Raw genomic sequence first — 25,256 nt, 5'->3', positions numbered from 1 at the left:
CTTCCTCCTTTTTGGTCCACTGCCTTGTCTTTTCTCCTGGGATTAATTCATAATGCTGCATTTCTCTTGAATCTCCATGTTTCATCAGGTACAGGATCAGTCAGCAGCAAGTCAGAAGAAACGGATGCAAGATAGCTGAGATCACTTGTCCAAAGAGCCATTTTCCAGGAATTGCTTCACTTTTTCACTTTACACAAACACAGAAGGTACTGTGATCAGTACATAGATCAACCCAGCAGCAGCGGGAGACAAGAACACATGAGCATGGCCACCTTCTGCAGTGTATTGCTGTCCTGCTCCCAGATGGTACAGACAGCACCATCACCAGCTACTGCTCATACTGGAGGGGATGTTTTATTTGTTCTTTATTTGCCACCACTTGTTTCCAGTGCAGAATCCCCACATCATAGAGAGAGTTAGCCTTGCCTGTGCGTGTCTGTAGAGATAAGCAGATGAGGGCGTGCTTTCCAAAGCACCTCCCCAGAAGGTTACTGAGGGGGGGCAATCACATCCAAAAATTGCATATGGCTGCCTTCTGCTTCAGAGAGTTTTGGAAGACAAAATAGTGAAAGGCAATTATCTCTGACTGTTCAGGGATCAAGGCTTTAATTATCTGTGTCATCTCAGTGCTTCATTCCTGTCCTTACTGCTGAGTCTAACAGTAAGGACTACTGCTAGTTTTGCCTCTCTCTGCACCCTTGTATCAGCTATGCCATTTCTCCATGCTCAGGTGTGTGCTGTAGCTCAGCCTCTAGCCCCGGGCAGGGTCTCGCAGCCCCTCCAGGCCCAGGCAGACCTTTCATTCACAACTGGCCCATTTCCCCCCACCGGCTCTTCACGCAGAAGCAGTTTAATGATGGCAGGCTCACGCCCCGCCCCACGCTGCCCCTTGCAAAGCGGCAGCTCAGCAAGCCGGATGTCCATTCCAGCTGCTGGGGCGCCAACATTTCCAGTCACCCACAGGTTTCCATGACACCAGCAGGGCTACGTCCCAGGTCCCCGCACTAGGACACGGAACAGCACTGCACCTCACAGTTCACCACAGGGCCCTGCGCACCCTGACACGCCCCTGCCTCGCCCTCCGCTCCACAGCCGTTGTGCCCCAGCATCCCCAGCAGGGCTGATGCCCCGCTGCGCCACTTCACTCCCAAAGCTGGCAGGGTCACCAGCGTGCACCACCAGCACTCCCACGCGCAGGAGAGAGGGGCACCCGGCCCCTGAGGCCGCGTGCGCCGCACACGGACACCGCCCCGTGCCCGCGCGCCGAAAACCCGCCTCCGGCCACCAAGAAAATGGCGGTCGGCGCTTTTGCCCGCAGTAAAGATGGCGCCGCGGTCCCTCGGAAGTGCTGGCAAGGGGCGCCTTCGTCGCGATCCCGCTCCGGAGGCGGGGATGGGCGTGGGCGCTGGCGGGGCGTGGCGGGCCGTGGTGTGGCGCGAGCGCGGCTCAGGGTGAGTGGCGGCTGTGCGCGGCGCCGCTTCTGCCGTCTCCGCTGTCCCGGGCCGCCGCCGCCGCCGCCCCGGCATGAGGAAGCGCAACGAGTCGGTCACGGTGGAGCATGAACGCGCCGCCGCCGCGCCGTCGCCCCTCGACAAGGGCTGCAGCCTGAGGCACAGCCTGCGCCTGCCCGCCGCCGCCGACACGGGCATGAAGCGACCGCTGGGCAGGTGAGCGCCGCCGTGGCAGCGTCCCTGCGCCGGGCTTTGTTATCCGACAGCCCCTGCCGAGCCCGCCGCCCCGCGCTGGAGAGACCCCCGGCCTCGCTCCCCCCCCGCGCCACTCGCGGGTCCTGCGACCGCAGCACCGCCTCCCCACTCCCCAGCGGGGACCTGCTGGGGAGCGGGGCCTCGGGCACCTCCTCAGCCTGGGCACGGGGGCTAGCGGGGCTGTGTTTTGCAAGGAGTGGGGAAGGGCCTTTCCTCCCCGCCCCCAGCGCCGCGGCAAGCCGGGAACCGAAGAGGCCGCGGGGGCGGGCAGGTGCGTGGGAATTCGGGATGTTTCCCACCTCGGTTACGCTTCCCTGGCTTCTGTGTGCTGGGTGAGCCGGTGCCGTCCCCTCGGGTGCTTTCGAGTTCTTGGTACAAATAACTGATTAGAGAATGGGGTGGTAACGGGTTCTGCAGACCCAGATCCGGCCAGCAAAGGCTGGAAGGATTTGATTTTCATACCTGAGCGTTGCTTCACCCAGCCCCCTTATATACCGATAGGCAGGCGTTCGCCCGAAAAAAATGGCTAGCACAAAATCCTCTCCATCAGAGAGTGTACGTGGAGGAGCAGGGGCCTGCAGGTAGGATGTCTTTTTTTGGAAGAAGCCAGTGCCTGTCAAAATGATCTCTTACCTGTAAATGGATCAGATTTAGGTCTCGGTAGGGGAAGCTTCTATGCGTAACTCTGTTGAAAAGAGTTTAGCTGTGGCTTTTTGCTAGCTGTGTTAACGTTTTAAACATTCTTTACATATTTATTCCGGGAAAATGCTTGTGTTCCTATATTAAAAAAATCTGTAACAATAGCAGGTGCTTATAAGCTGGAGCCTTCTTTATGCAAGGTTTCAGGGAGATGTAATACACGATGAAGACCGACCCACAGTTGTAGAGGGCTAGGGTGGGAAAGATGCAACCTTTTTAGTTTCTTCTACACCAACATAGTGCTTTTCTTTGACTGTGTTTCAGAAGTGTGAAGAATATTTAATGATCAAAATAGCTGTGTGGTTTGGGTAGTTGAAGCCAAATTGCTGTGCTTTGGGAATACAGCAGACTTTAAAAAAAATTAGTAGATTTCTAGAAAATGAGCCAATGTGGCTGTTTCTCTGGTAAATTTTCTGAGAAATTTTCTGTTCTTACAGACAAAACTAACATTTGAAAATCAGTTTTTCCTGCTCATGACAGGGATTTTTCTCATGTTTAAAGACAGAGGCTTTAAAATGTTATTTCTCTTATTGGGTAACAGCTATTCAATTTTATATCCTGGAGGTAAACCTTGGGGATGTTGTCAGCACTCTGTTCATGTTATGACAAGCTTTTTGTAATTGAAAATGGCGCTGGGCTGATCTCTCCATTTCAATGAGTGTGCAATAGATCAGACTCTGTCAGTGCTCTGCTTCTATAACATTTAAAAACGCAGCGTATTTGTCCGAGTGGGTAACTTCTAAGACCAGCGGTAATGAAATGAAGGTTTGTTAACTTCTTCAACATTACGAGTGGCATTCAAGTACTTTATACTGAAGTGGAAATGCTCCTTCAGTGATGAGCAAGCCCTAAAAGCACATAGTGCAGGCTGTTGGCTTGCTTTGACAGGCAGGTGCTTTTTGGACACCAGACATAGCAGAGCTATTAGAGTCACAGTATTGTAAAGGCCAAACTAATGGCAGGGGAAACACATCCCATCTGGAAAGTTTTCTTGTATTTATTTCTCCATTTAAAAATGATCAGCAGGCAGATTTTCTTCACTTTTCTCCATGTTGAGCCTTTGAAGTCAGTTTCAGAAATCCCTGAAATCCTACATATGTTTTGGGCTTGCTTTTTTTTTGGGGGGGGGGGGAAGGGGGGGCTAGGTACTGTATTCCTTACAGCAGTGTTTCTCGAACTCTTGACATTGTAGGAAAGCCTTATTTGTTTGGAACTGACTTTCCCGTTTCCTCAATAAAGCATTATTTATTTTTTTTTAAGAGTCCTGGCAATTATCCTGCGCAGTGTTGCCAAAATGGTGTGTGTTTGTAACTGAGTAAAAGTGCAAAGTGGAACAATCACTCACTTCTGTAGTTCTGTTGTTTTTTCTTTTCTGCTGTCCTGGGTTGAGTTGTCTGCCTTATTGACTTTCAACTCCTTTGACTTCCTCACCTTGTGAGCCTTCAGACAGTGGTTTGCAGGCAAGGTGTCTGGGTCTGCCAATACCCTCCGGTTATGTTTTCTAACAAATAGATAACAAAGGATAACAAATACACTGCTGAAGTGTGAATCTGAGCATGCAGGAATGGGACGTCTAGGCAGAAGAAGGTACGATGCACCACAGAGATAAGGTTGTTGTCCGGAACAACCACCCTGAGTCAGGTCAGACAGCTTTGTAGCTCTGTATCCTACCTTTGGCAGAGGATAGCAGTGGGTGTTTAAGGAAGAACATGAGGAGGGTACGTATACAGCGGACCTTCCTTGGGGGGGTACCCCAACTGTGGCCAGTTAGGTGGCCAGCAAGTTGCTGTATGAGTGTCTAGATCCTCATATTTTAATATGCAAAGTCATGCTGTTATTGCAGCATTCCTTTTACCACTGGATATGAAACTATGTTTGATTGTGATGTTGTTTTCAGTGTGTTACATCAGTTTTACTCCCCAGCTCACAGAAAGTGTAGGGAGGTGAAAACTCCACTGCAAGGTTGCTGGTATAGTGGAGGTGGCATAATATCTGGAACTGTGGATTTCTACCACAGCAAACTATTCTTAGCAGCACGCTCATTGATGAAATAGCTAAAATCAGCACTTTTGGTGGCTGTGAATTCTGTGCTCGGGGAAGTGGGGCTGCCTGCATTTCATACTGCTGTTATTTAGTCTCTCTGCAGGTGGGAAAACAGCATGTATGTTTGGCTTCAGTATGTGGGTTTCCATCTTTTCTTTGTAAATGATACAAGCCACTGGTTAGAAAAGCAAACCAACCCCAGAGTAGCCTGAAGTGTCTGTGTAGTTCTGCAGCTAAGGGCTGATCATGTGGCAGATCCCGTGGGTTGGGAGCACGGGGGGCTGCAGAGGCAGCGATGTTTGTAATTGCAGCAGCGACCAGGGCTGTAGAGCAGCAGCAGGCCTTGCGTGTGGACTTCTCCAGCCCTTTCTGTTCACGTCCAGTTCCTCAGCAAAGGCTAAACAGCACCATAACTGTAAATCTAAGCCATCTTTGTAGAATACGGTGTTGACTTACTAGCAGCAGCTTATTCTTGTGGCAGTATTTTTGAATTTTACTAGCTCTGTATTTGTCCTCCCTCTGTTTTGGTTAAGTCATACCATCCCACTGTGCTCATTCATCCAGGAGCTGAAACTCATTCTGAAGAGGTGGCTGTGTGCTTGAACTACTCTGTTACAGAAAGTGTGTGTGCACGTACATGTAAGGAGATGGATATCTGATAAAGAAGATTTATGTGGCTTCGGCTAGTGCATGCTGTAGTCAGTGTGGCTTTTCTTAAGTGGTTTACAAGCAGAAAGAAACAAAGGTATTTCCATTTTTCTTCATAGGTAGCAGTAAAATACAATACGGTAGTTAGCTTAAGAACTTTACCAGTAGCTACTTTAAAAGTCTGTGGATGGTTCGTTTTTTTAAAGGAACTGAGATGTTTTGTCTGAAACTATTAAATGCAATAATGTGGTACTAAAGCAGCAGCATGCAATGCTTGGTTTTCCTGGTATGTGTGTTTTGTGTGGATGGCCATTCTTCTAATATTTGTATTATGATGCGTTTTTCAGGTGACAGTGTTTAAGTGCTAGGTGGTTATTAAGGCAGCATTGTGTTTTGAGTAGTTGCTCTGACTCATTTTTGTGGTCAGTGGCACTGATGTTCTGAAGAGATGTGTTTGAGCAGCCTTAGATATAGAAAACATTTATGTGGGAACACAGAGAATAAAGAAAACCAAGTGAGCTTAATACCAACTTTGATACCAAAGCAAATTCTTCTATCTCATTTCTGCTGAACCCTGATCCTGGTGGCAAATGGTTACATGTATATTACCCTTCACTTCTGTGACCTAGTTCTTATCTGTGCCTCATTAATCCCAATCAATAGTCAGACTATGGACCTGAAATATGAATTTTGCCATTCCCTATTCTCCTACAGGCACTTTGCTGCAAATGATAAAACTTGTTTCCGTCTCTCTTCATGCTGTGAAGCAGTGAAAGAGTTGCAAATCTCATGTGTGTAAGTTTGTATACCTTGATGCTTTTGCCTTCCTGCATCAGTGGGTAAGCCTGCTGTCCCTCAGGCTTGTCTCTTCAGTTATCTCAGCTGTCTTCGTTCCTAGTGACCTGCTGTTCCTGGCACAGGTGCCTGTAAGGTACATTTTTGGCACCCTTCCACTGGCTGTCCAGCCTGTGTATCGCACAATCTTTTGTCTGAATATATTACAATTTGGGGTAATTTCAGTTGTACTGTAGTCACCTTTGTTTGCCGCCTTGTTTGTTGTGTGCAGCTTTCTCAGTTAGTGCTTTCTCTTGAAAGGCAGAAGGCTGCTTTTACAGTACCTTTTCCTGGGTATTTTATGAAAATACAGTGAGGTGCTGAAGACAAGAGACTGCAGCAGTTTGCTGGTATCTTTCATTCTGATGCGGCTGAATTTTACTGGAACAGTGGGTGTGCCAAGGCGTGTCAAATGCGATGTGTGGTGACCTTTGGTGCCTTCCTGTGTGTCTCTTTGGATTTAAGCAGCAGTATCTTTCCTCTAACAGAAAACTTGAGAACTTGGCCATCTCTATTATCTGTCACGTCTGTCTTCCCCCCCCCCCGCCCCCCCCTTATATCTCTAGGCCTAGCCTCTTTTTTCCTGATGTTACTTTGTCTAGAAGCATTTGCACAGTCTTTTATGATTATTCCAGTCTGATCGTTGTGGCAGAGATGACAAATTTTTGAATTGTTCTTCTGCGAGTTTTCATCAATGTCTTCCTTAAGAGTTTTTTTCTCCAAGTGAGTTTTTTGCCATAGTCTCTCTTCAGTTGCTGTCTTCAGCTTACACCAGTTACTTGTTAGTGCTCTTCAAGGAGGAAAGGTGCTGCTTGTATAGAGACATTTCATCAGTCATGCAGCTTTTTCACCAATTCCACCGTCCTACTGGGTAGCTGCTGCTGTTTCGGTTGTTCTTGAGCAAATCTCACAAAGGAGCTATGAAATGGTTTCTAGTCACTTGCCCGTGGTTTCTTCCATAGTAAGTACAGGTTGAATCACGGTTCCTCATTTGTGTAAAATGTGTAAAAAAAACAAAACCAAAAAAAACCCCAAACACAAAAAGCCCCCACAAAACAAAACAAAAAACACACCAACCCAGCTGGCTTTGTGTGGGGATTTTTTTGTAGTGTGGGTTTTGGGTTGGGCTTTTTTTTTTTGGTTACAATTCTCTTGAAGAGGATGCACAATAATATTTTGCTCAGATATGTCAAAAATGGGATTGTGTAATTACTTCCACACATGTCTGACTCTCTTTTTTTTATGAATGGAAACTCAGTGGCTGTGTCTAAATCCTGGTTTGTCTCATGTATTGTCAGCCATTTTGGCACCTTACGGCTAAGTGAGTGCCTCTGAATTGCTCCCAAGTTACCCAGTGTTCAGTCTCTGCATCATCTTCCCAATTTGTTCAGCCTTTGCAGCTGTCATAGTTCTCTTTCCTTGTGCTCATCTTCTCCTTCTTTCTCAAAAATGTATAATTCATTCAGCAAAAGTAGCAAGACTCCCTGCAATGTGGGGAGTTACTAGTTTTATTAGTGTGGGGTTTTTTTTAATCTAGGGATTTTTTTTTTAAGGTCTTACTGATTTATGAGGCCATTGTGTTGATGTGTACCTGACAGTTCTGTGCTTCAGTGTGTTACTGTTAAAGCCTGTCTTCTTTCAGCATGTTATCACTGACGACGTTTTTTGTGTTAAACATGGTTTGTGTTAAGCATGGTTACTCTCTCAAGCATCTCTTTGAGACTCCTAGCATACTCTTGCAGGCCTGTCTCTATGATCTAAAATTTATTTCCTTGGATCCAGTTTTCCCATGAGTCTCTCTGGATTTTTCTGTAATAATTTTCAACATTTTTCTGTTGCATCTGCTCTGTGCTAAGGTCATCCTACAGTCTTGTATTCTCTGAGCAGTTTTTTCAAGTTCCCATATTTCTCGTGGAGAACTCTGCTTGAGGACGCTTGCTTCAGACTGAAGTTTGCCCTCTAGTTATAACTGAGTTTTGTGTTGGTCTCCTTGAACTCCTTGTTTCATTGCAGTGCCATGCTCTGACATCATGCGTACCCTTGGGTTCAGTTGCTCTGCTTTGATGGCCTATGCCTGAATTAATAATTACTGCAGCGTTATTAATTGCTACTGCTTTGTAATTCCTATAAAGTTCTTTTCTACTTAGGAGCTGTATGAATTGTGGAGCTCTGCTTGTTTCCCTAAACTTTCCAACATATGGGTGGTTCTGGGTAATTCTTGAGACCAAGAGGACTTTCTACTCACCTCTGGAGTGAAGATGACTCTGCAGACCACGGTCTTCTCAGTGTTGTCACAATCTTTTCTGTCCTTGCTTCTCAGCTGGCCATTGCCTGTTCCTCTGGGCATACCAGTGAGTATAATCATGGGCTGGGTTGTCAGCCAGTGTGACGCTGCGCTATAGGATGACCAGCTAAACTTAGCCTCTGACATGAGCACAAGTCCTAGGTTCCCATATGCACTTTTCCCTCTAGATATCCTTTTTCCCTCTGGTATCCCCATGCCTATTTCCATCCTCTTTTCATTTACACAGAGGATCAATGGTTTACTTATAACAAGCTAATTTTTGAGGGTGACTTGCTTTCATGCTATAAATGGCATGTAGTTGCAGAGCCAGGAATCCAATTCGCTGCAAATGCAGTCACAGGTCATCACAGTGAGTCTGTAGGTTTTCTCCAGGATGCAATATATATGTGTTTCTTTTTGGTGGAAACAGTGTTGTGGTGATTATATTAAAAATCATGAACATTAGTTAACTATTAAAATATTAATTATTAAAACATAATTTCCTCTCCAGAATCTGCTGCTGCAATACATGCAGGACCCAAGCAGGACTTCTGCTGTAGATGAAGAGTCCTGCCTGCTGAGTCCAGTTGCCTTTGAAAGGCACCATGGTGTCCTCTTAGGAGGCTACAGCTAAGTTACTTTATCCTTCCAGGCCTGAAGGGCAGGTCAGATTATTTTGGTAATTGTGCCAGGATGTGAAATTATTAAACAGGCTTCTACAGCAATTCCCCTACAAAACCTTGGGTTTTGGAAACTGAGTAGGTAGCTGCACTGTAAGTGTCATGTTGTTGGTGTTAGAGTAGTGGGCAGCTTCTGACATCAAGAGTGAGTGAGTGTAAGGGAGGGAGATTCACTAAGGCTGTACTGTGAGAGCACTATGTTAATATAGCTGTGACTGAATCAGTACCACAAGAAGATTAAAAGAAAGTACTTCTGGTGCATTAAAAGGGTAACAGAAGACCTAGCAAACTTGAAAGTCATTAGCCTGAGGTGGAGTCTGTGCAATTTTCATGGTAAGAGTTAATTTGCAATTCAATGGAAGAAGATTTAGCAGCTAAATCTATATACACTAATGAAAATAGATTTGCCCTGTGGAAGGGACATCTCAGTGTAAAATATGATGGGTTTGTCAAGATTACAGCCTGGCTGATGAAAGCATTAGTGGTAAAATTGTTTCTCCAAAGCGCTTGACTTTGTGCTGTATTTATTTTATTGAAAGGGCTTGCATTGCTAACAGAGCATGTTGCCTGTATTGAAAACTGGCTCAGTGGAGAGAGAAACAACTGGGGAGTTATCTTGGGGTTGGTGCTTGGGCTCGAGGGTATGTAATTTTGTATATCAACCCTTCCCGCAATGAGACAATTACTGTTGGTAAAACAGGGAGGAGGAGAGAGTTGATGAGGGCTGATGATTAAGGCAGTCAGCAGTTTAGGGCAGCTGGTGATATGGTGACAAGGTCACCTGAACACAGGTTAAATGTTGCTGGCTGTAAGGCAGGACAATGGGGCAGAGTGTAGAGGTTGCAGCTGTGGGACAGGAACTGTGACAAAGAGTGAATTTGTTCCAGGTAATCATGTCTGCAAGCTGTCACGTGTCCTTTCACTCTGGCATGAGTCTCACCTATCCAGGAATAAGGCTGTGATAAAAGCTTTTCACTTTTGCTTTGCTGGCATGCTGCGCTCTTACCAATGCTTACTGCTTTGAGAAAAAGTGCAACATTGAGCTTCAGAAATCTGCCTCTTCCTTATTGAAGGCAATTTAAATTTGAAAGCAGAATTTCCTAATTTTAGACTGTATTAAGTGCCTTTATCATTTAAAGTATGATTATTGAACTGAGCTAACAGGAAGGATGTCTGTGTTTACTTTCCAAATAAAAGTGTTTGTTTAACCCACATTTATTTCAACTTTGTAACTCTTACTGAGTAGTAGAGCAAGAGAACAAGATTGTTAGACTAGAAACTTAACTTTTAAAACACAAACACTTGAAAATATTTGAGATAGTCCTACAGCTGCCCTCTCCTTTTTCAAAACAATCTATGAAACCCCAGAAGGAGAATTTTAGGAATCGAAAGAAGAGCATGAAAATCCCAAGCATCGAAGTTGTCTTCTGAATCTAGTAAATAGCTGAAGCAAAAGTTTCCAGTGGAGGGCATATAGGATGGAGGCGTGCAAGTAGTTCAACCTTTGTGGAGTTTATTTTAAAAATCAAAATCCTTCTCGATAGACTGGCCAGTTTCACTTTTTTGGGGTAACTGCCTTGTCTGAATGGATGCTGAACGGCTTTAAGCATGGAAAAGAGAATATAGAGTTCCTCGTAACATCTCTTAAACCCAGAGTGTTTCTCTCATATCATGCTTGGGAAGAGGTAACGGTGTTCTTTGGTTACCTCCCTCCTGTGTTTTAGTAGGGGCAATGTGTGAATAGCAAGAGCTGGGGTTCCTTTTCGGCCTCTAAAAAGAACTGATGGGTAGGCTCAAACGTGGGCCCTACCTTTCACTTGTAGTATGCTTCTTGTACATCAAGCACAAGGTGAAGAAGGGTAGCTGAGATTTCAAGTATTCTTTCAAGTGTCTGTGCTACTGTTCTGAATGTGAACGGTTATATTAAAATCAAACTTGCACCCACTGAAAATGCTGGTTAATTCTTCTTGCGAAAAGAGATTGGTATTGAATAATAAGTGAAAAGAGGTCATGTGTCGTGTGGAGCCTTGTCTCTCTTGTTAAAGGTGTGCAAAATAAAGAACTTTGTGTGGCATAACTGAAAAAAACCCTCTTGGAAGAGTACTTTTCAGTGGGGTATACGCAAGTGCAGAGCAGAGAACAGTAAATGCGTTTACCCTGTCTAGAGGCTGATTTGCTTTCCCCTGGCAGTAAAGCTTCCCCTGGGGTGACTTTTCTGAGACAGAGAAGCCTACACAAATGAGGGTGATGTAACACGGGCCTTGGAGTCAGGGCTTCCAGGTTGCAGCATCTTTGCTTGTGGAGGAAAGTGTGTGCAAAGTGTTTAAGAATCAAGTAGATTTTTAGACTTCCTTGACAAGCCCAGGAAGGGAAGCCTGACTCTGTTTTCTTCTTTAAAGCAGCCCTATCTCATTTATCGTAAAGTTTTGATTGGTTTCAGAGTAGCTTTAGGAAGCAGGACTGAAGCTGACCATGTCAATTTTATACTGCTGAATATGAAAACTGTGAATTGGACACAATCATTGGAAACACCCCATTCTCTTGGCCTTGCAAATTCAGCAGAAATGTAGTGAATAACCCTTTCTTTCAGTTTCTGATAGCTTTGTGCTGTCTCTAGCAAAGCATTCTTTTCCCCTTTTGGCTACTAGAGTAGGGACCACTTCGTGGTTAAACTTGGTGGCAGGCTGATGTACAGTGCTGCAAAATGTTTTATTTCTGTGCAATTAAGTAGAAAATCCAACACTGTTTTTCACCTTCTTTGAGTATGTGTTTTCTGGCTTGGCTCTTCAGAGTTTTGTAGTATTAACAAAGGCTCTGGTTTTAACTGTCATTAATTTTTCAAGCCTTGTCCTTTTTAACCACGGCTGTTGCTTTATAGCCATGCAGGGTTTGTTAAGCCTTCCTTTTTAAACAGGTCACAATTACAGAGGGCACTGTGACTGCTAAATGTAACCGTGCTCAGCTGACAGCATATGTAATGTTTTAGTGGTGTTTAATGTTCTTGTTTGCTTGTGTGCCTCTAGCAGGGAACTGGTGGTTCATTGTAATCAAAATGTATTGCTAATGATGTGTTCTGCATCTAAAAGGTGGCAGTATCACTGCTAACACAAAAGCTTTTTTTTTTCTTCGGGCTTCCAAGGAGGAATGGCTTCTGATCTCTGCCAAGAAAAGCAGAGCTGTCTCAGTTGGACAAATAAGATGACCGTCTTCATGCATTTAAAAGGAAAAAGGTCTACAATACACAAATGAGAATTTTGCTCAGGTGGTTTAAAAGACAGCCAGACCCACAGAGCCTGCCAGTAGTTGTAATTTTCAAGCAGTGTGGTGGCTGTCTTCCAAAAACTGTTGTGTGAAAATGAGATTTCACGTTCACCAAATTGTGCGGCTTGGAAATATGGACTTGTTCACACACGTGTATCCATAGGAACAAATCTATGGATTCCTATTATTGGTGCAAGGTTAGCGCATGCATGCAAGTCTGGTGGATTTACAGCATTTTAACAAGTTTTAAATAGTAGTAGGGGAAATGGCTTGGCCGTACTGTTTGCTTTTTCAATTATGGTATGTGTTCAACAGGCAAGTGGCTTTATGTTAAACAGCAGTTAGGAACTGTGGTGGAGTATTAGATGTCTGAGTTGGTTCTGCTCTTGAACCTTTGCTTGTGCGCCCTGGTGTTCCTCCTGAAGGAGAGTGTGGTAGAGAAATGAACTGTATTGCTTCAGTAAAAATCAAGCTCAGCTGGTCTCAAGCTCCTGTTTTGCACTTGTGGTGCTGTTTCAGTCTTTCTGTGTTTATGTTTTGTTTTCTCCTCTTTCATTTGTAGACAGCTTTGTGTTCCCCAGCTCGCGGACTAATGAGAAGGCTGTGCCTTTAATATAAACCAGCTGTCAGCTGTGAAATGCGTGGAAAACTTAAGAATTCGGTAAACACTATGGAGGGAGTGTACTTTCACCGCAGTAGTATCTCAATGCCAAGCCCGACTGAAATCTAGTCTGGGTGACTTCAGATTTGATTAGTGTCACCAGCATTGCTGGAGAGCTCTGGAGAAAGCATCTTCTTAGAATTTAAACAAATGGTTCATACTGGAAAGGTTCTGGCGCAAACTAAAAGGCTGTTGCAGAACATGCGTTCAAGGCAAGTCAACAACCTCAAAACCCTAATCCCCAAGCCTGCTTTTCTGTCCCAAAAGTCAATTGTTCCATTGCCTGGGGTATTATTATTCATTGTTCGCTACATCCTTAAAATAACAGAATCATCTGCTCCTTTCTTCTTCAAACACAGCTTTGAGGTTAATCTTGTCACACACAATTCACACTAATGCTAATACCATTTTACGTAAGGATTGAGAAGTAACATAGCTGTTGCTTAGGCCATGCTGTCAGTATACATTTCAAATAAATCAGTGCTGTACTGTGGACTGTTCGGCTCATTCTTGTCTCCCGGTCTGTGACACATATGTAGATTTCACGCAATTAGAATATAGGTTGTCAAGACTGATGTTCCAAGCTCCTGTCCTTCAAAGTGCCAATACTTACAGTGGTTTAATTAGACAAACAGTGTTGTGACTGCCCCTGAAAGGCAGTAAGCTTAGGTGGTGGTTGTGGAGAGCCCCACGCACAGCTTTGGGAACGAAGGGTGTGCTTGAGGGGGGAAAAGTTCAATGTAGCTCCCATGTTGGTGTCCTGTGGGGCATGTAAATGCTTGTGTGAGCCTTTCCCTACCTTGCTTCATTTGCTTTGCTTTTTGCAAGAGTGTTTCATTGCCAAAGGCCCATATGTTACCTGCAGGCTGCTCCCATTATTTCCGCTCATTAACATTGTACACTAACTTGCCTTTCCCTCCTTTTATGGCCTTCTTCCCCCCCCCCCCCCCCCCCCCCCCACGTTCTGAGTCCCTGCATGACCCTCCCTGGTATTTCATTGCCATTGACTGATCAGCAGTGCCTTCCTCTTCCCCTTACCCTGAGTGCTGATGCCATGTTTCCCCCTCTTGCTGCACCAGGGTCTTGATTCTTGCAGGTTGTCACGTTAAGAGTAAGAGTCTGATGTGTGGCTGGGGAAGCCCTGCTGTTGAGTCATGAGGTTCAGAAAGGACCCTCTTGCTTTCTAAACTCCTCCTCAGAGAGGAGTCTAGGTGTGGCTAGGCCCAGTCTTAGTCCCAGACTTGGTCAACAGTTTATGTCTAAAGGATTCTGTGTGTAGCCACTTACCAGAGTCAACGTTTGCCTGTCAGAGCCCTCTCAAGGACTTCCATTTGGACAGCTTCGTGAAGTTGAAAAGATAGATGACTTATTAAGGTGACAGATATAAAAAATTTGGAATTGACATTGATAAATACACGTACTGCAAAAATCAAGCTCGAGTTAATAGTTCAGCACTGTTGTTAATGATATTTTCCTGGGGAACATCCGATGTAGTCAGAGGGGCGGCTCTTACCAAAGAGGCATCCCTGCTTGGGGAGGAGAGAGGTACAGGCCCATTGACCCATCTGGTAGTTGGAGTTCTTGTCCTCAAAACGGAGGATTCTAAATGCCAGATTTATACTCTTGGTGAGGTGGGACTAAGTCAATTATTGAGTGCAGGCTCTTGGCAAGGGTCTGGAGGGTCAGTGGGGCCTGATGAGTCAGTATGAGGGGAGGATTCGGTACAGATGTACAGGGGTCTTTGTGTGGCTGCTTTGAAGCCACATTGGGCTGAGAGACCTTTGCCTCACCCAGGTGTCACTCAGCAGCAACAGATCATCAGACTGCAACCTGTCATGGTTGCTTATGCAAGATCAGCAAAGCATGTTGCTTGAGTCACACCTCACCCTCTGCCATTCCCTGCTGACTCAGTGATATACAAGTCTGATGCCCCACCACAGGTCTTACCCAAGATCTTTCCCTATTCTACAAGCTGGAATGTGGTTATTAAGGTCTCAATAGCTGGAGCTTGCTGGCCCCTCCTGGAAAACTCAATTCATTGAGATGCTCTCCTTTACTTTGCAGCTGGAGAGACAGACCCGAGCTTCTGTAAATGACTGGCTAGATGGCTTCCTTCTTGCTGTTTATTAAGTTAATGTTTAATCACTTGATATTAATCAGAAGGAGGCACAGAAGCAGTCTAAGTGAGAGTTTGGACTGTAAGAGGGGAGCTAGGGTGATGAAGCAGTGGACTGGGAGAATTTGGGAGCTTAAAATTTCAAACCTCATCTGCATTCAGATAGTTGGAACAACACTGCCTGAAACTCTTATCCCAGCCAAGAGGAGATGTCCTGTAGGCAACAGCTTGTTTTGGAGCTGAAATGGATAAGGAAGCCTCAGGGAAGAGCTTGCAAATAGACAGTTTGCAATGAAGGGAGGGAAGGGACATTGCTGAAGAGGAAACTAAAAGGTCCTGGAGGCTTCTCCTTTGGGCAGGCTTTTCTACCACAACTACTAAACAATTTCTACAAACTGATCAATTTGAAAAGCTAATTTTATATATATGTATCTGCTCTGATGCAGATACAGGTTCAGGTCTTCCCTACAATGAATTTTCTTTTGTGGCCACATTAATGTTTGTCAACTTCAGGCTGCATAGGTATGGAAGTGAATGGAAAGTGGGATAAATGGCATAGTTTACCAGTGTAGAGCTTGCCAAATGAACTTAGGTAACTTTTCTGACTGAAAGGTGATGTGGACAGATTTTTTAAACATGGTAGAAATCCAGTAGGCCTAATTGAAGGCAATGTCAGTAGGCATTTGATTGATGTTACATGGGACATTGTTAATGGAAAATAAAGGCTGGGATGCTGAAAGTGCTGGTTAGCATATGGACAAAATATTCTGGTTCTGTTTGCTGACATGCAGACTTCTCTGGAGCTGTGTATGCAATTTTCACTGTCTTTCTGTAATACTGCTATGAACAGAGAAATAAGCTAGTGCTTATGATAGCTTTCTGCTGTGCTTTAGAAATACAACATACTATTCAGCAAAAAAAAAAAAGAAAGCATTTTTTGCTATAATAGAAGCAAAGAAAAGAACAAATTTCAGTAGCTGGCAGTGTTTTTCTATGGTTAGAACAGTTGGAATTTTCTGCCAAATGCTAACTCGAAAAGGTTTATGGGTGTACAGACATCTCCTTGTTTTTGAGCTGGTTTTTGAGCTTTCACCTCTGTTAGGACACCTTCACTTTTCATCACTGTTGGTGATGTGTCTGTTTAAAAAAATAAGCTGTCATATATTCTGAGGAGGTGGAGCTTGCATGTTTGAACACATTCTCAAAAAAAACCTCTGCTTGCCTTTCTTTTCTTTTTTTATGAAAACCCATGGCTTTAAATTAGTTGCCTCTCCGCTGCCTTATTAAGCCCATTATTCCTGTTAATTTGTCTTTTAATTAAAAGAGAAGTGGTAGAACATCCCAACTGTTTGCTCCTGGGTACAGTCCAACTAAAGTATGCTGGTGGAACTATGGAGTGGAGTAGCTTTTCCTGGGCTGGGTCTCTGCCGGTGAAGACTTGAATGCCTTGCTCCATCCTAGCTTTTTAAAGGCAAATATTTAAGGTGTGCTTAGTGTTTTATTCACCCTCCTCTCCCACTTTCTCATTGGTGTATATAGGACCATTTAGTAGCTTAGCTGGATTTTGAGATCTGGATGGCTTTTTCTATCGCTGCCTACTGGGTAAATCTTTATTCAGATTTTGAAGTACTCTGGTACGCTTCTCTTTTTCTAGTGAAAATCATCGTTCGGTGAGAAGTCAGCTAGTCTGATTTGTTGTGTGAATCTGGTGAAGTTTAGTCTGTCTAGGTCAGCTCTGCATCACCAGAGGGACATTCATGAAGTGTGGGCTGTTGCACTTTGCCAGGAGTTGGTGGGAGGAATTAAGACGACAACTCTTTTAGGCGTTGTGTCCTTTGTAGGGTGAGGAAATGGACTGTGTGACTTCTCAGGATCTCTTATAACCTCTTTAATTTTCATTGACATAACTGACATAACTAAAATAGTCCCAGATCTCAGATGCTTTTCTTAAGTCAAATGATGGACATTTTGGATGCTACAGTGATGAAAGTTGTAGTATAAATTTGCCTGTTGCATCTTCTGTACCTTTGGCATAGGATGGAAATTTACCTTTTATTAATTGACTGATACTTCCTGGTAACAGATCTAACAGTTCGTGCTGTTAATGCTTGGTTTTAGTGCAGGTAGATTTGTACTTGAATTATAGAGGTTGTTAAAGAACAAATGGATACCCAACCGCTTCTGTCTTTTCCCAATAGCTGAAAGATCAGGTTGTCTTTTGCAACATCAAAACGTAGACAGTGTCCTTCACAGACATGGCATGTATCAGTAACAATTTATTCTGCTGCTGGATGCTTGCAAAGTCGTTAAATCCTTTAGGCTTTTCAAAATATGCTCTGCATGGCTCTTTGCAATATAGTATCTTTATTCTTTTGAACAAGTGTTGAAGTTAGGATACTATACTGTAGTTTAGTTTTCAAGAGAGAGACTATAATATTTCCTCAGAAAGAGCAATCCTTGAGATTTCAAGGAGATGGCAAAGGAATCTGGTAAAGTTAATTTTCCTCTTGTTTTTCAGATCTTTCCAGGAGCAAAGGTTTTTAGGAATTGGTTGAAACTAAAAGTCTCTGAGGATGCGGATACCCATTTGGTTTATGTCCATGATTTTTTGTGGTTGTTTTATGAAACAAACTTGGGGAAAGAAAATGAATAATGCCTTTACATTTGTGTCTTGTTTCCAGGATTGTGTTTTATGACTTTTTTTAGATGATTGCTCAATCCTTAGAAGAGTAGGATAAGTTTGGGGCCCTTGATTTTTCCTTTCGAGTTGTTTTACAGTGAACTGATCCTGTTAAAAAGTATCCTAATGCCAAAGGGAGGGATCAGTTGCTCCCATGCTAAGAGGTCTGGCAGATACTGCTGTGTTCCCACTGGCTTTAATGAATTTGAGGAAAGATCTGTTTTCAGGATTGGATGAACTTTCTATAATTCAACCTCCCTGCTCTCTGCTTCACTGGAGTCACTGTATGGAATTAAGGCTTGGCTGCAGACTTTTCATTGAGAATTCTGCATAGCTGGGCCCAAAATAAAAGAATCATGTGGTTGCCTATGTGCCTACACAGCTTCGCTCACTGTGCGCTGAAACCAGGAGGGGACAAACCCTTTGACATGAGTATTTTTTCAGTTTGCATTTGGCTGCACATAAAGCAGGTTTTTCAACAAACTAGAGGAGAAGGAGGACCCATATTAATCTTGTAGTGGAAAAATGCTTTGTTGCATGTTGGTGCACAAGCTGTTAACATTTCGAAGTGGATATGAGACCCACTGCCTGCCTGTGAACTCCCATTCAGGAGCCGACAGGCAGTCTCTGTGCTTTCACACAGTTGGAAGGCTGGTAGGTTTTTTCCTTTTTTATTTTCTTGGCAGGGAACAAGTGAAGTAAAACAGAAGATTAAAGAGTTTGGATGGCTCAGATGGCCGGTGTGGAGGGAAAAGAAAGATCAGGTGATCTTTGCACCCTTTGGGACCTGTAAGAAGGAGGAGCCCTGTGCAACACCACTGCCCAGACTTCCTGTAGGAAGGCAAGATGAATGCTCTTGAAGGTCCTGCCTGGAGTAGAAACCATCTCTTCTTTAAAGCAAGGCTAGCAAGGAAGGCTGGAAGGCTTGCCAGTGACTTGATGTGTGGGCTGTTCTGCCCTGTATGTGGCTGTTGTGTTGTTTCTGCACACTGCTTCGTGCCTTGGGGCTCAGTTGCAGTTTCCAGGCTTGTGGAACAGGTCGTTTTGGGTAAACTCTGTTTACCCAAAGCAGTTAGTCACAGCCCTTTAAATTCCCTTTGACCCTCGGGGTTTTTTTAATCCTTTGCCCGTGTCTTCGTCTATCTCCTGATTGTTATGCTCTTGATCCTTGTCTGTGGGGAGGAATGTATTGATTTTTTTTTTTTAATGTTTCTGTTAGAAAAGTGGGGGAACGTGTTCTTGTTAATCCATTATTCATGTTATTTACTTCTTCCTGTACCACTTTTAAAGTCATTTTTGTCACCTGGTAATCACGAGAGATCTTGTGTGACCAAGAATGAAATAGTCTTGGTTCTCCACATCCCGTGCTCTGAATTCCTGCTGGGAAAGGATTGTATGTTTGCAGTTTGAACAGCTGATGATTTGAGGGACACCAGAGCAAGCCAGAGAAAGAGCATTTGCTGAACAAATGTAGATGGAGTCTTGTACTCGGGTGTCTGAGCATTTCGTTTTACTGTTGCCTCTAATAGATGACAAAGGCCATGTGGGCTATATGTGCATTTGTCTGTAGGTTCTTTTGGGACTGCAAGCCTAGCATGTGTATGTTTCTGATAAATTTTGTCCTGTTCTTACTTGACTGCGGCTCTTATACTAGTCTGTTGTTTCACCCTTGGCCTGCCCTTTCATCCTTGTAGTACAGCTGATAGGGAGATCCTGGTGGAAACTATTCTGGTGTACTTCGGGTGCAGAAGTGATTCAGGTGCTCTCCAGGGGAAATTACTATAATCTGAACCTGCATGCAGAACATGCCACAGTAGTGTGGTCATTGAGCACTCTCTCAAGATTCACAAAACCTTCTGAGTTTGCTGGAGAGGAGGGAGAACACCGGTACAGTGAATTGAAAAATGCCCATGGTAAATTTGCTTGCCTCAGCTGCTCTTTGCAGACACACTGTGATTGTGGACCATGGGTTGAAATCCATGTTGTGTGATGGTGCAGTACTTAAATCTTAGTTTGGTGGTTGTTTTCCATGGTGAGATGAAAGATATTCATGCTTGTGGTACCCTTAGCACTGGAAAAGATAGCACACTCAGGAGAAGCTGTCATGAGAGGACCCCCAGCTCCTTCTTGCTGCCCAGATAGTCTTATTGTCTGCCCAAATGCAAAATATGCTTGTTCTGAGTGAATATAGGACCTTTGTCCAGGTGTAAATTACCAGGAAAGTTTTCAGTTTCTGATGTCACACTCACAAGAAAGACTTTCTTCTTTCAGGTATAAGTATGTCTGGAGAGAGAATGTATTTTTCACACGCAGTTTGGAAACCTGTGTGAAGCAAAAATTACTTCAGATTTTGCCTGTGTTGGGCAAAAACCTTTGGTGAAGGAAGGGAGAAAATATGATGTCAGTGAGGATTTTTTTTTTTATTTTTGGGGTGACTTGGGTTTGGGTGTTTTGGGTTGGTGTGGTCTTTTTTTTGTTGTTTTGATTTTTTTAGATGTTACTCTTACTGTTCCTGGAAATCTGTTCATGATATTCTTCAATGTCTTCAGTTTGCAGCTTCTTATTCTCTATCTCACTTGTGTTTTCCAACTAAGACCGACTGAGTTTCCTGGTGAAAAGGGGGTGAAAAGTATGTTGCTGCTGCTTTTGCCTGAGCACACCAAAAGCTCCCTGTGCAGGGTGTTTATTTAATGAAATAGCTTTTCTGCAGAGCAAGAGCAGTTCAGTTTAGCTAAATTGCTCACTAAAGACTTACCTAATAATTTGTACGTCAGCACGTTGTCTTGGATTTATCAGCAGAAGAGAAGCTGTTTGATGCATAAAGGTTTTGCCTTGGTTGCATTTTAAGTAGACATCTCCTTGGGGATGAGGTGTAAATGTCACATTACCAGTCAGCATCACTGGTGGTACCCCATCAGTGGGGTACCAGAGCAAAGGGAGGGTATGTCTTGGTTCTGAAAAAGAGGAAACTAAAATCATTCCTGAGCTCTGACAGCGTTACTCGGACAATGTCGTCTTCAGCACTTTCTGTTCCTGGTTCCAGCTTGCAGCTGGGTAAATGCTAAGTGTGTTTGCAACCCAGACATCTGAAGAGTCTGTTTTGACATGCTCTGGTTGTGCCTGGAGGAGTTCAGACCTGACTGGTGCCTTTCTGAACAAGTTGGTTTTTCAGTATAGGACTGAAATCCTGGTGTATGCGAATGTCCCCCAAGAGAGCTCTGTCTGCAGCAGGATCTGGGCCCCCAGCAGGACAGCTTGCTGGAAAGCCCCATCCTGCCTGGGTGCTCACCAGTGTTGCCATTTTTAGTGGGGAGGGTGGTGGTGGTGGAGTCAGCTCCCAAGTGTGAGGCCAGAGGAAACTGCAGGGTTGTGTTAACTCTGAGCAGCCAGCTGAATGAGACAAAAGGTTTTAACTAAAAGACACTTTTCTCATTGCAGACAGCTAAATTACACGCTGATTGCTCAGCAGCTAAATGTCAGCTACGCTTCAGTGATCTCTCCTCCCCTCTCTTCTACAAGCCAGCAATGGAAATAGGCAGTAGGTGCTAATGTGGGGGTGGTTGTGGAAAGCTGGTTTTAATTTGAGAGTGGAGAGCTGTGATCAGGTGTGATTAGCCCAAGGAATAGGTTTTGTGGTGTTTTTTCAAAGTTGTGGGGTTTGTGTATTTCACTAACCTTACAGCATTCCCCAGTAGATTGCTCTGCAGACTCTGGCTCTAGCATATGTCTGCTGGACCCCTCTCAGACCACAACTGTACGCAGTCGTTCTGTGTTGCTTCTTACTGCTTGTGCATTCAGGACCTATGCTGCTTCCTCCTCTATTCGCTGCTCTCCATGGGGTGGAGGTGAGTCAGTCTAAGCCTTCGGTGCTCAGTAATGTTCCTCTAAAGCCCCTGTTTTGTACTGTTTCCTCTGCCAGTCCTTTGCTGTTTCTCCTTTCCTTAACACTTTAGGAAACTGGGTGTGAGCTATGGAAATGTCACTGGGGTGAGGCAAATGGAAGATTCTGGTGTGCAGATTGGTAGGAGTTAACACAATCATAAAGATTAATGAAACCAGATCTGGTGGTCAAGAAGATGAAGAAGTATTTGTACTTAAGCAGGTAAACCTTGAAGACTTAGCTGTTCCTGCGCTCTTGAAGAATGTACCTGCCATGAGCTCAGCAGAATCCACAGTAACTGGGGCAAAGGTAAAGGTGGCAGGGGGAGATGGTGACCACCAACACACTTGAGGGACTATGCAGATTACCCCCCACGCTCTTTCTAGGAGCATGTGTGCCAATTTGAGTATGTGTGACCAATGATAAGCAATATGGTAATTAGTAGCCAATGAATGTAAACTTGAGAGGCTTCTCTATTGTTTTTGCTAATCTTGTAACAGGATAAATATGTGGTAATTCCTCTGTATGGTGTGTTAGCTTTGTGGAATACACCTTGAACCCATATGCATTCAAATATGCTATAAATAAAATACCTCTACTCTGTGTGTACCCGGTGTGCAAAACACCAATGTATATGATACCCACTTTTGGGACAACACTGGCTTTCTTCACCTCTTCATTGTCAGGTTTGCCATGGGAAGTATTAAAATCTGTTGAACCTTTTGACCTGGGCTTGTTGCAGATAGAGCTGGCTGACAATGTCTTAGTAATATTTTTTTTTTTTTCCCTTGGAAAATGGCAGTTCCTTTAGCTTGTCAAGAAAAGTGCATAGATTTTGATGGTAGATGTGTTTGAGTTCCAGAATGTGGTTCCTGGGTGAGAGGAGACAGGTACTTATAGGTAGGCAGTACTGTGGTGGAGTCAGGTTTTGGATGAATAGGAGGATAGCCTATTCCCTGTGAGTACCCTAGCAATCATGACAAAAACTTACCCGGCTGAGGGGATTGGGGTGCCTCCTTTTTCACAGTGCTGAAAAAATGTTCTTGAGAGTCTTGTCTTTAGCCTACGGCTACAAAAGCTGTTGAGATCTTGAAGATTTTTGGTGCACAATTAGACTATTTCTATCCCAGTTCTGTCCGTATGCTCGTATTTCTTGTAGAAATGCTTAAAAAAGAGGACTTCAGGCTCTCTATTTGATAGTTTCAATTAGCTGACAGTGTTCAAACCCTCTTAGCACTAGTGCGGAGCAAGTTCAGTGTTTGAGCTCCTGAAATTGCCAAATGGGAGATTAATAATTTCATGCCTCGTGGAAAAATTTATCTCTGCTGGCAGTTCCTGATACTGGGAACTGGTTGCTCACTGGCGCACGGTGTGGCTCCTGCTCAAGACTGTCTGCTGGAAAGCAAAGGAAGCTGTGTTGCCTTAAGGGTTCATGTGCATTTTAGTTCTTGATTGCAATGATAGTTGAAGGCCTCAGTGTTTCTGCCCATAAAATGTTTATCAGCTAGATCATAAGTACACCTTTATGTACATGCATATATATATTCACATGTAAGTGTGTATGTGGTAATTATTCTGAAGCAACAAAGTATATTTTGAGAGAAATTGCTTAACTACTGCTGTGTGATACTTTGAGATTTTTTTTTTTGTTGTCGTTGGTTTGGGGTTTTTTTGTAGCTTACTCTTCAAATCAAAATACTTAAGAGAGAATAGAAATAAAGTGTTTGGGCAATTGTTCCAAACTCAGTCTGGACTCAGAAAATTATGCTGAAGATAAGAAATTTCATAACGTTTTATAACTTAGAAAGATTTGCTTTCCAAGGCATTGAGAGGTATGAACACTTTTAGCTGGACAAGGCAGAATGTCTGATCTAGTTTGTACATGAGATTATGTGTAATTTTACCAGTCTCCTTACACATAGTTCCTCAAAATGTGTGAAAATCTAACTGAACAAAATCTTGCTGATAGTGATTTAAATGGGAAGTGCAGTCAGGCTACTTTTGGAGACAAACATATGATATGCGTTTCTAGAGATCCTGAAACCTGTTAAATCAGCAGAAAAAAACTCTTGTTACAGATTATTTTAAAATGTAATCAGTGGGGAGTTTCTGTTCCCTTTTTCTAAGCTGTTTATCCTCAGCTGCTTGATCAAAAAACTAAGGCTACATAAACTGTTTAAAGTTAGTTTAAAGAGTAAATGACCAGGTTTTCAAATACACCAAGTACGTAGATCATTGTGAAAACTGCTTCATAATATTCCTGCTGTATTCAGGTCTGTCTTTCTCTTTTTTTTTTTTTCTTTTCTTTTCTTTTTCTTTTATACAGGCGATACGGCTTATGGTTTCGATTGAGGAAGTTGTTAATCTGGTTGCTAGGAGTGTACATAGCTATTCCATTCCTAGTCAAACTTTGCCCTGCTATTCAGGCAAAGCTGGTCTTCCTAAACTTTGGTAAGTGACTCAATCTGTTGGGATGGGTGAGGGGTGAAGGGGAGGAGTGTCTTTATCTTTCATTTGTCTGCTGTCATGTTCATGCTACATGTGTACAGCTTGTGAAGGATATGAACTTTCACAGGTTGTAAGTTCTCCAAACTGGTTTGGAGAGCATTCTCTGTGACCCTGGTGGGTTTTGTAGTATGTCTTTATATAAATGTAGTGACCAAACTGAAGCCAGCTTTCAGCTGAAAGAGTCTCCTTCAGGAAAACTGTGCAATATGTCAAATGCATTTTTCCAAAGGGTTCCATAAAGTTGCATGAATAGACAGCAAGCAAGTGAAATTAAATCCAGTGAATTGTTTTTCAGGCAGTGACTCTTCACCTGAAAGCACTTTAGGAGAATGTTCTGGTTGGGACAAAAGAGACCTGTTTGTGCAGTCAGATTGAATGTTTTCCTTGTCTGTTTAGCCTTTACATTTGGTCAAACTAGCTCCCAGGTCATCCAGGGAGGCCTGAGCATCCCACAGGATGGAAGGTGATGGAGCATCACTGTATGGGAGATACTTCTTTGCGATCTAAATTTTTCTTTAAACCTCCACTTGTGTTTTGTAATGAAGTTTTGAAAAATATTTTCCTTTGATTGTAGAAGCTCTGGCTAGAAGGACCAACTATGGATATGTTGTTTTTATATAACCTGTGTCATTTTGACTGCATGCTCTGTATATTCTAACACCTTGGATCATGGTCACTGTGAAGTGTGCACGTGTACAGGCCAGCTCTTGTGCCTTGATCATCAGAACTGACAGCTGGGTAACAGGAATAATGCAGGTTACTTCTATTTTTATCACCTTGCTTTTTCAGTGATGATTTTAATTTGCCCTTGCAGAGCTTTATTAGGTCTTCCTGAAGTTCCTACCTCTGTTCATTCCCAAGTGACGGAAATCATTGTCCTGTAACACTTCCTTGCACTAGTACTTGCACCAATATCACTGCAGTGTTGTTCCTGCTGCTTTATATAATGGCAGTCAGATTTTACTTGTGACAGTGCTCCCATGAAAAACTATTTGCCTTAATACAAAGTGCATTCCGACACACTTGTTAGAAGTTTGTTGGCATGTTTGAGTAATTCCTTTCCACTGGAGAGTGACATTTCTCCTCCAGAGGAGTGGTGTAAGGTTTGCCCTGTCATATTGGTTTTTTTAACCTTCTGAGTATAAATCAATACTCTTCAACTAACTTTTTCTCCTCCTCTTGTGTAGTTTGAAATTTGCTTCCAAAACAGTAGCAACAGAGCTTCAGGAGAAAGTGTTTCCATTTGTTTCTCGAGA

At 43.5% G+C, this 25,256-nt stretch overlaps 1 protein-coding gene across 1 annotated transcript in view; it reads left to right on the top strand.

Annotated features, from left to right (window-relative positions):
- Positions 1-1,510: 1,510 nt before the first annotated feature.
- Positions 1,511-25,256, top strand: part of ABHD12 (abhydrolase domain containing 12, lysophospholipase) — a gene marked incomplete at its 3' end in the record, with an annotated part of 47,753 nt that continues 24,007 nt past the window's right edge. Inside the window, exons 1-2 of the mRNA XM_081998243.1 lie at positions 1,511-1,667; positions 23,819-23,943. Coding sequence (XP_081854369.1) covers positions 1,525-1,667; positions 23,819-23,943 — 268 coding nt within the window. The 5' untranslated portion in view covers positions 1,511-1,524. The remainder of the gene's footprint in view (positions 1,668-23,818; positions 23,944-25,256) is intronic.

Source organism: Phaethon aethereus (genome assembly GCF_964289735.1).
Source record: "Phaethon aethereus genome assembly, chromosome: 3".
Classification (NCBI taxonomy): domain Eukaryota; kingdom Metazoa; phylum Chordata; class Aves; order Phaethontiformes; family Phaethontidae; genus Phaethon; species Phaethon aethereus.
This window is presented reverse-complemented; position numbering and strand designations above follow the sequence as displayed.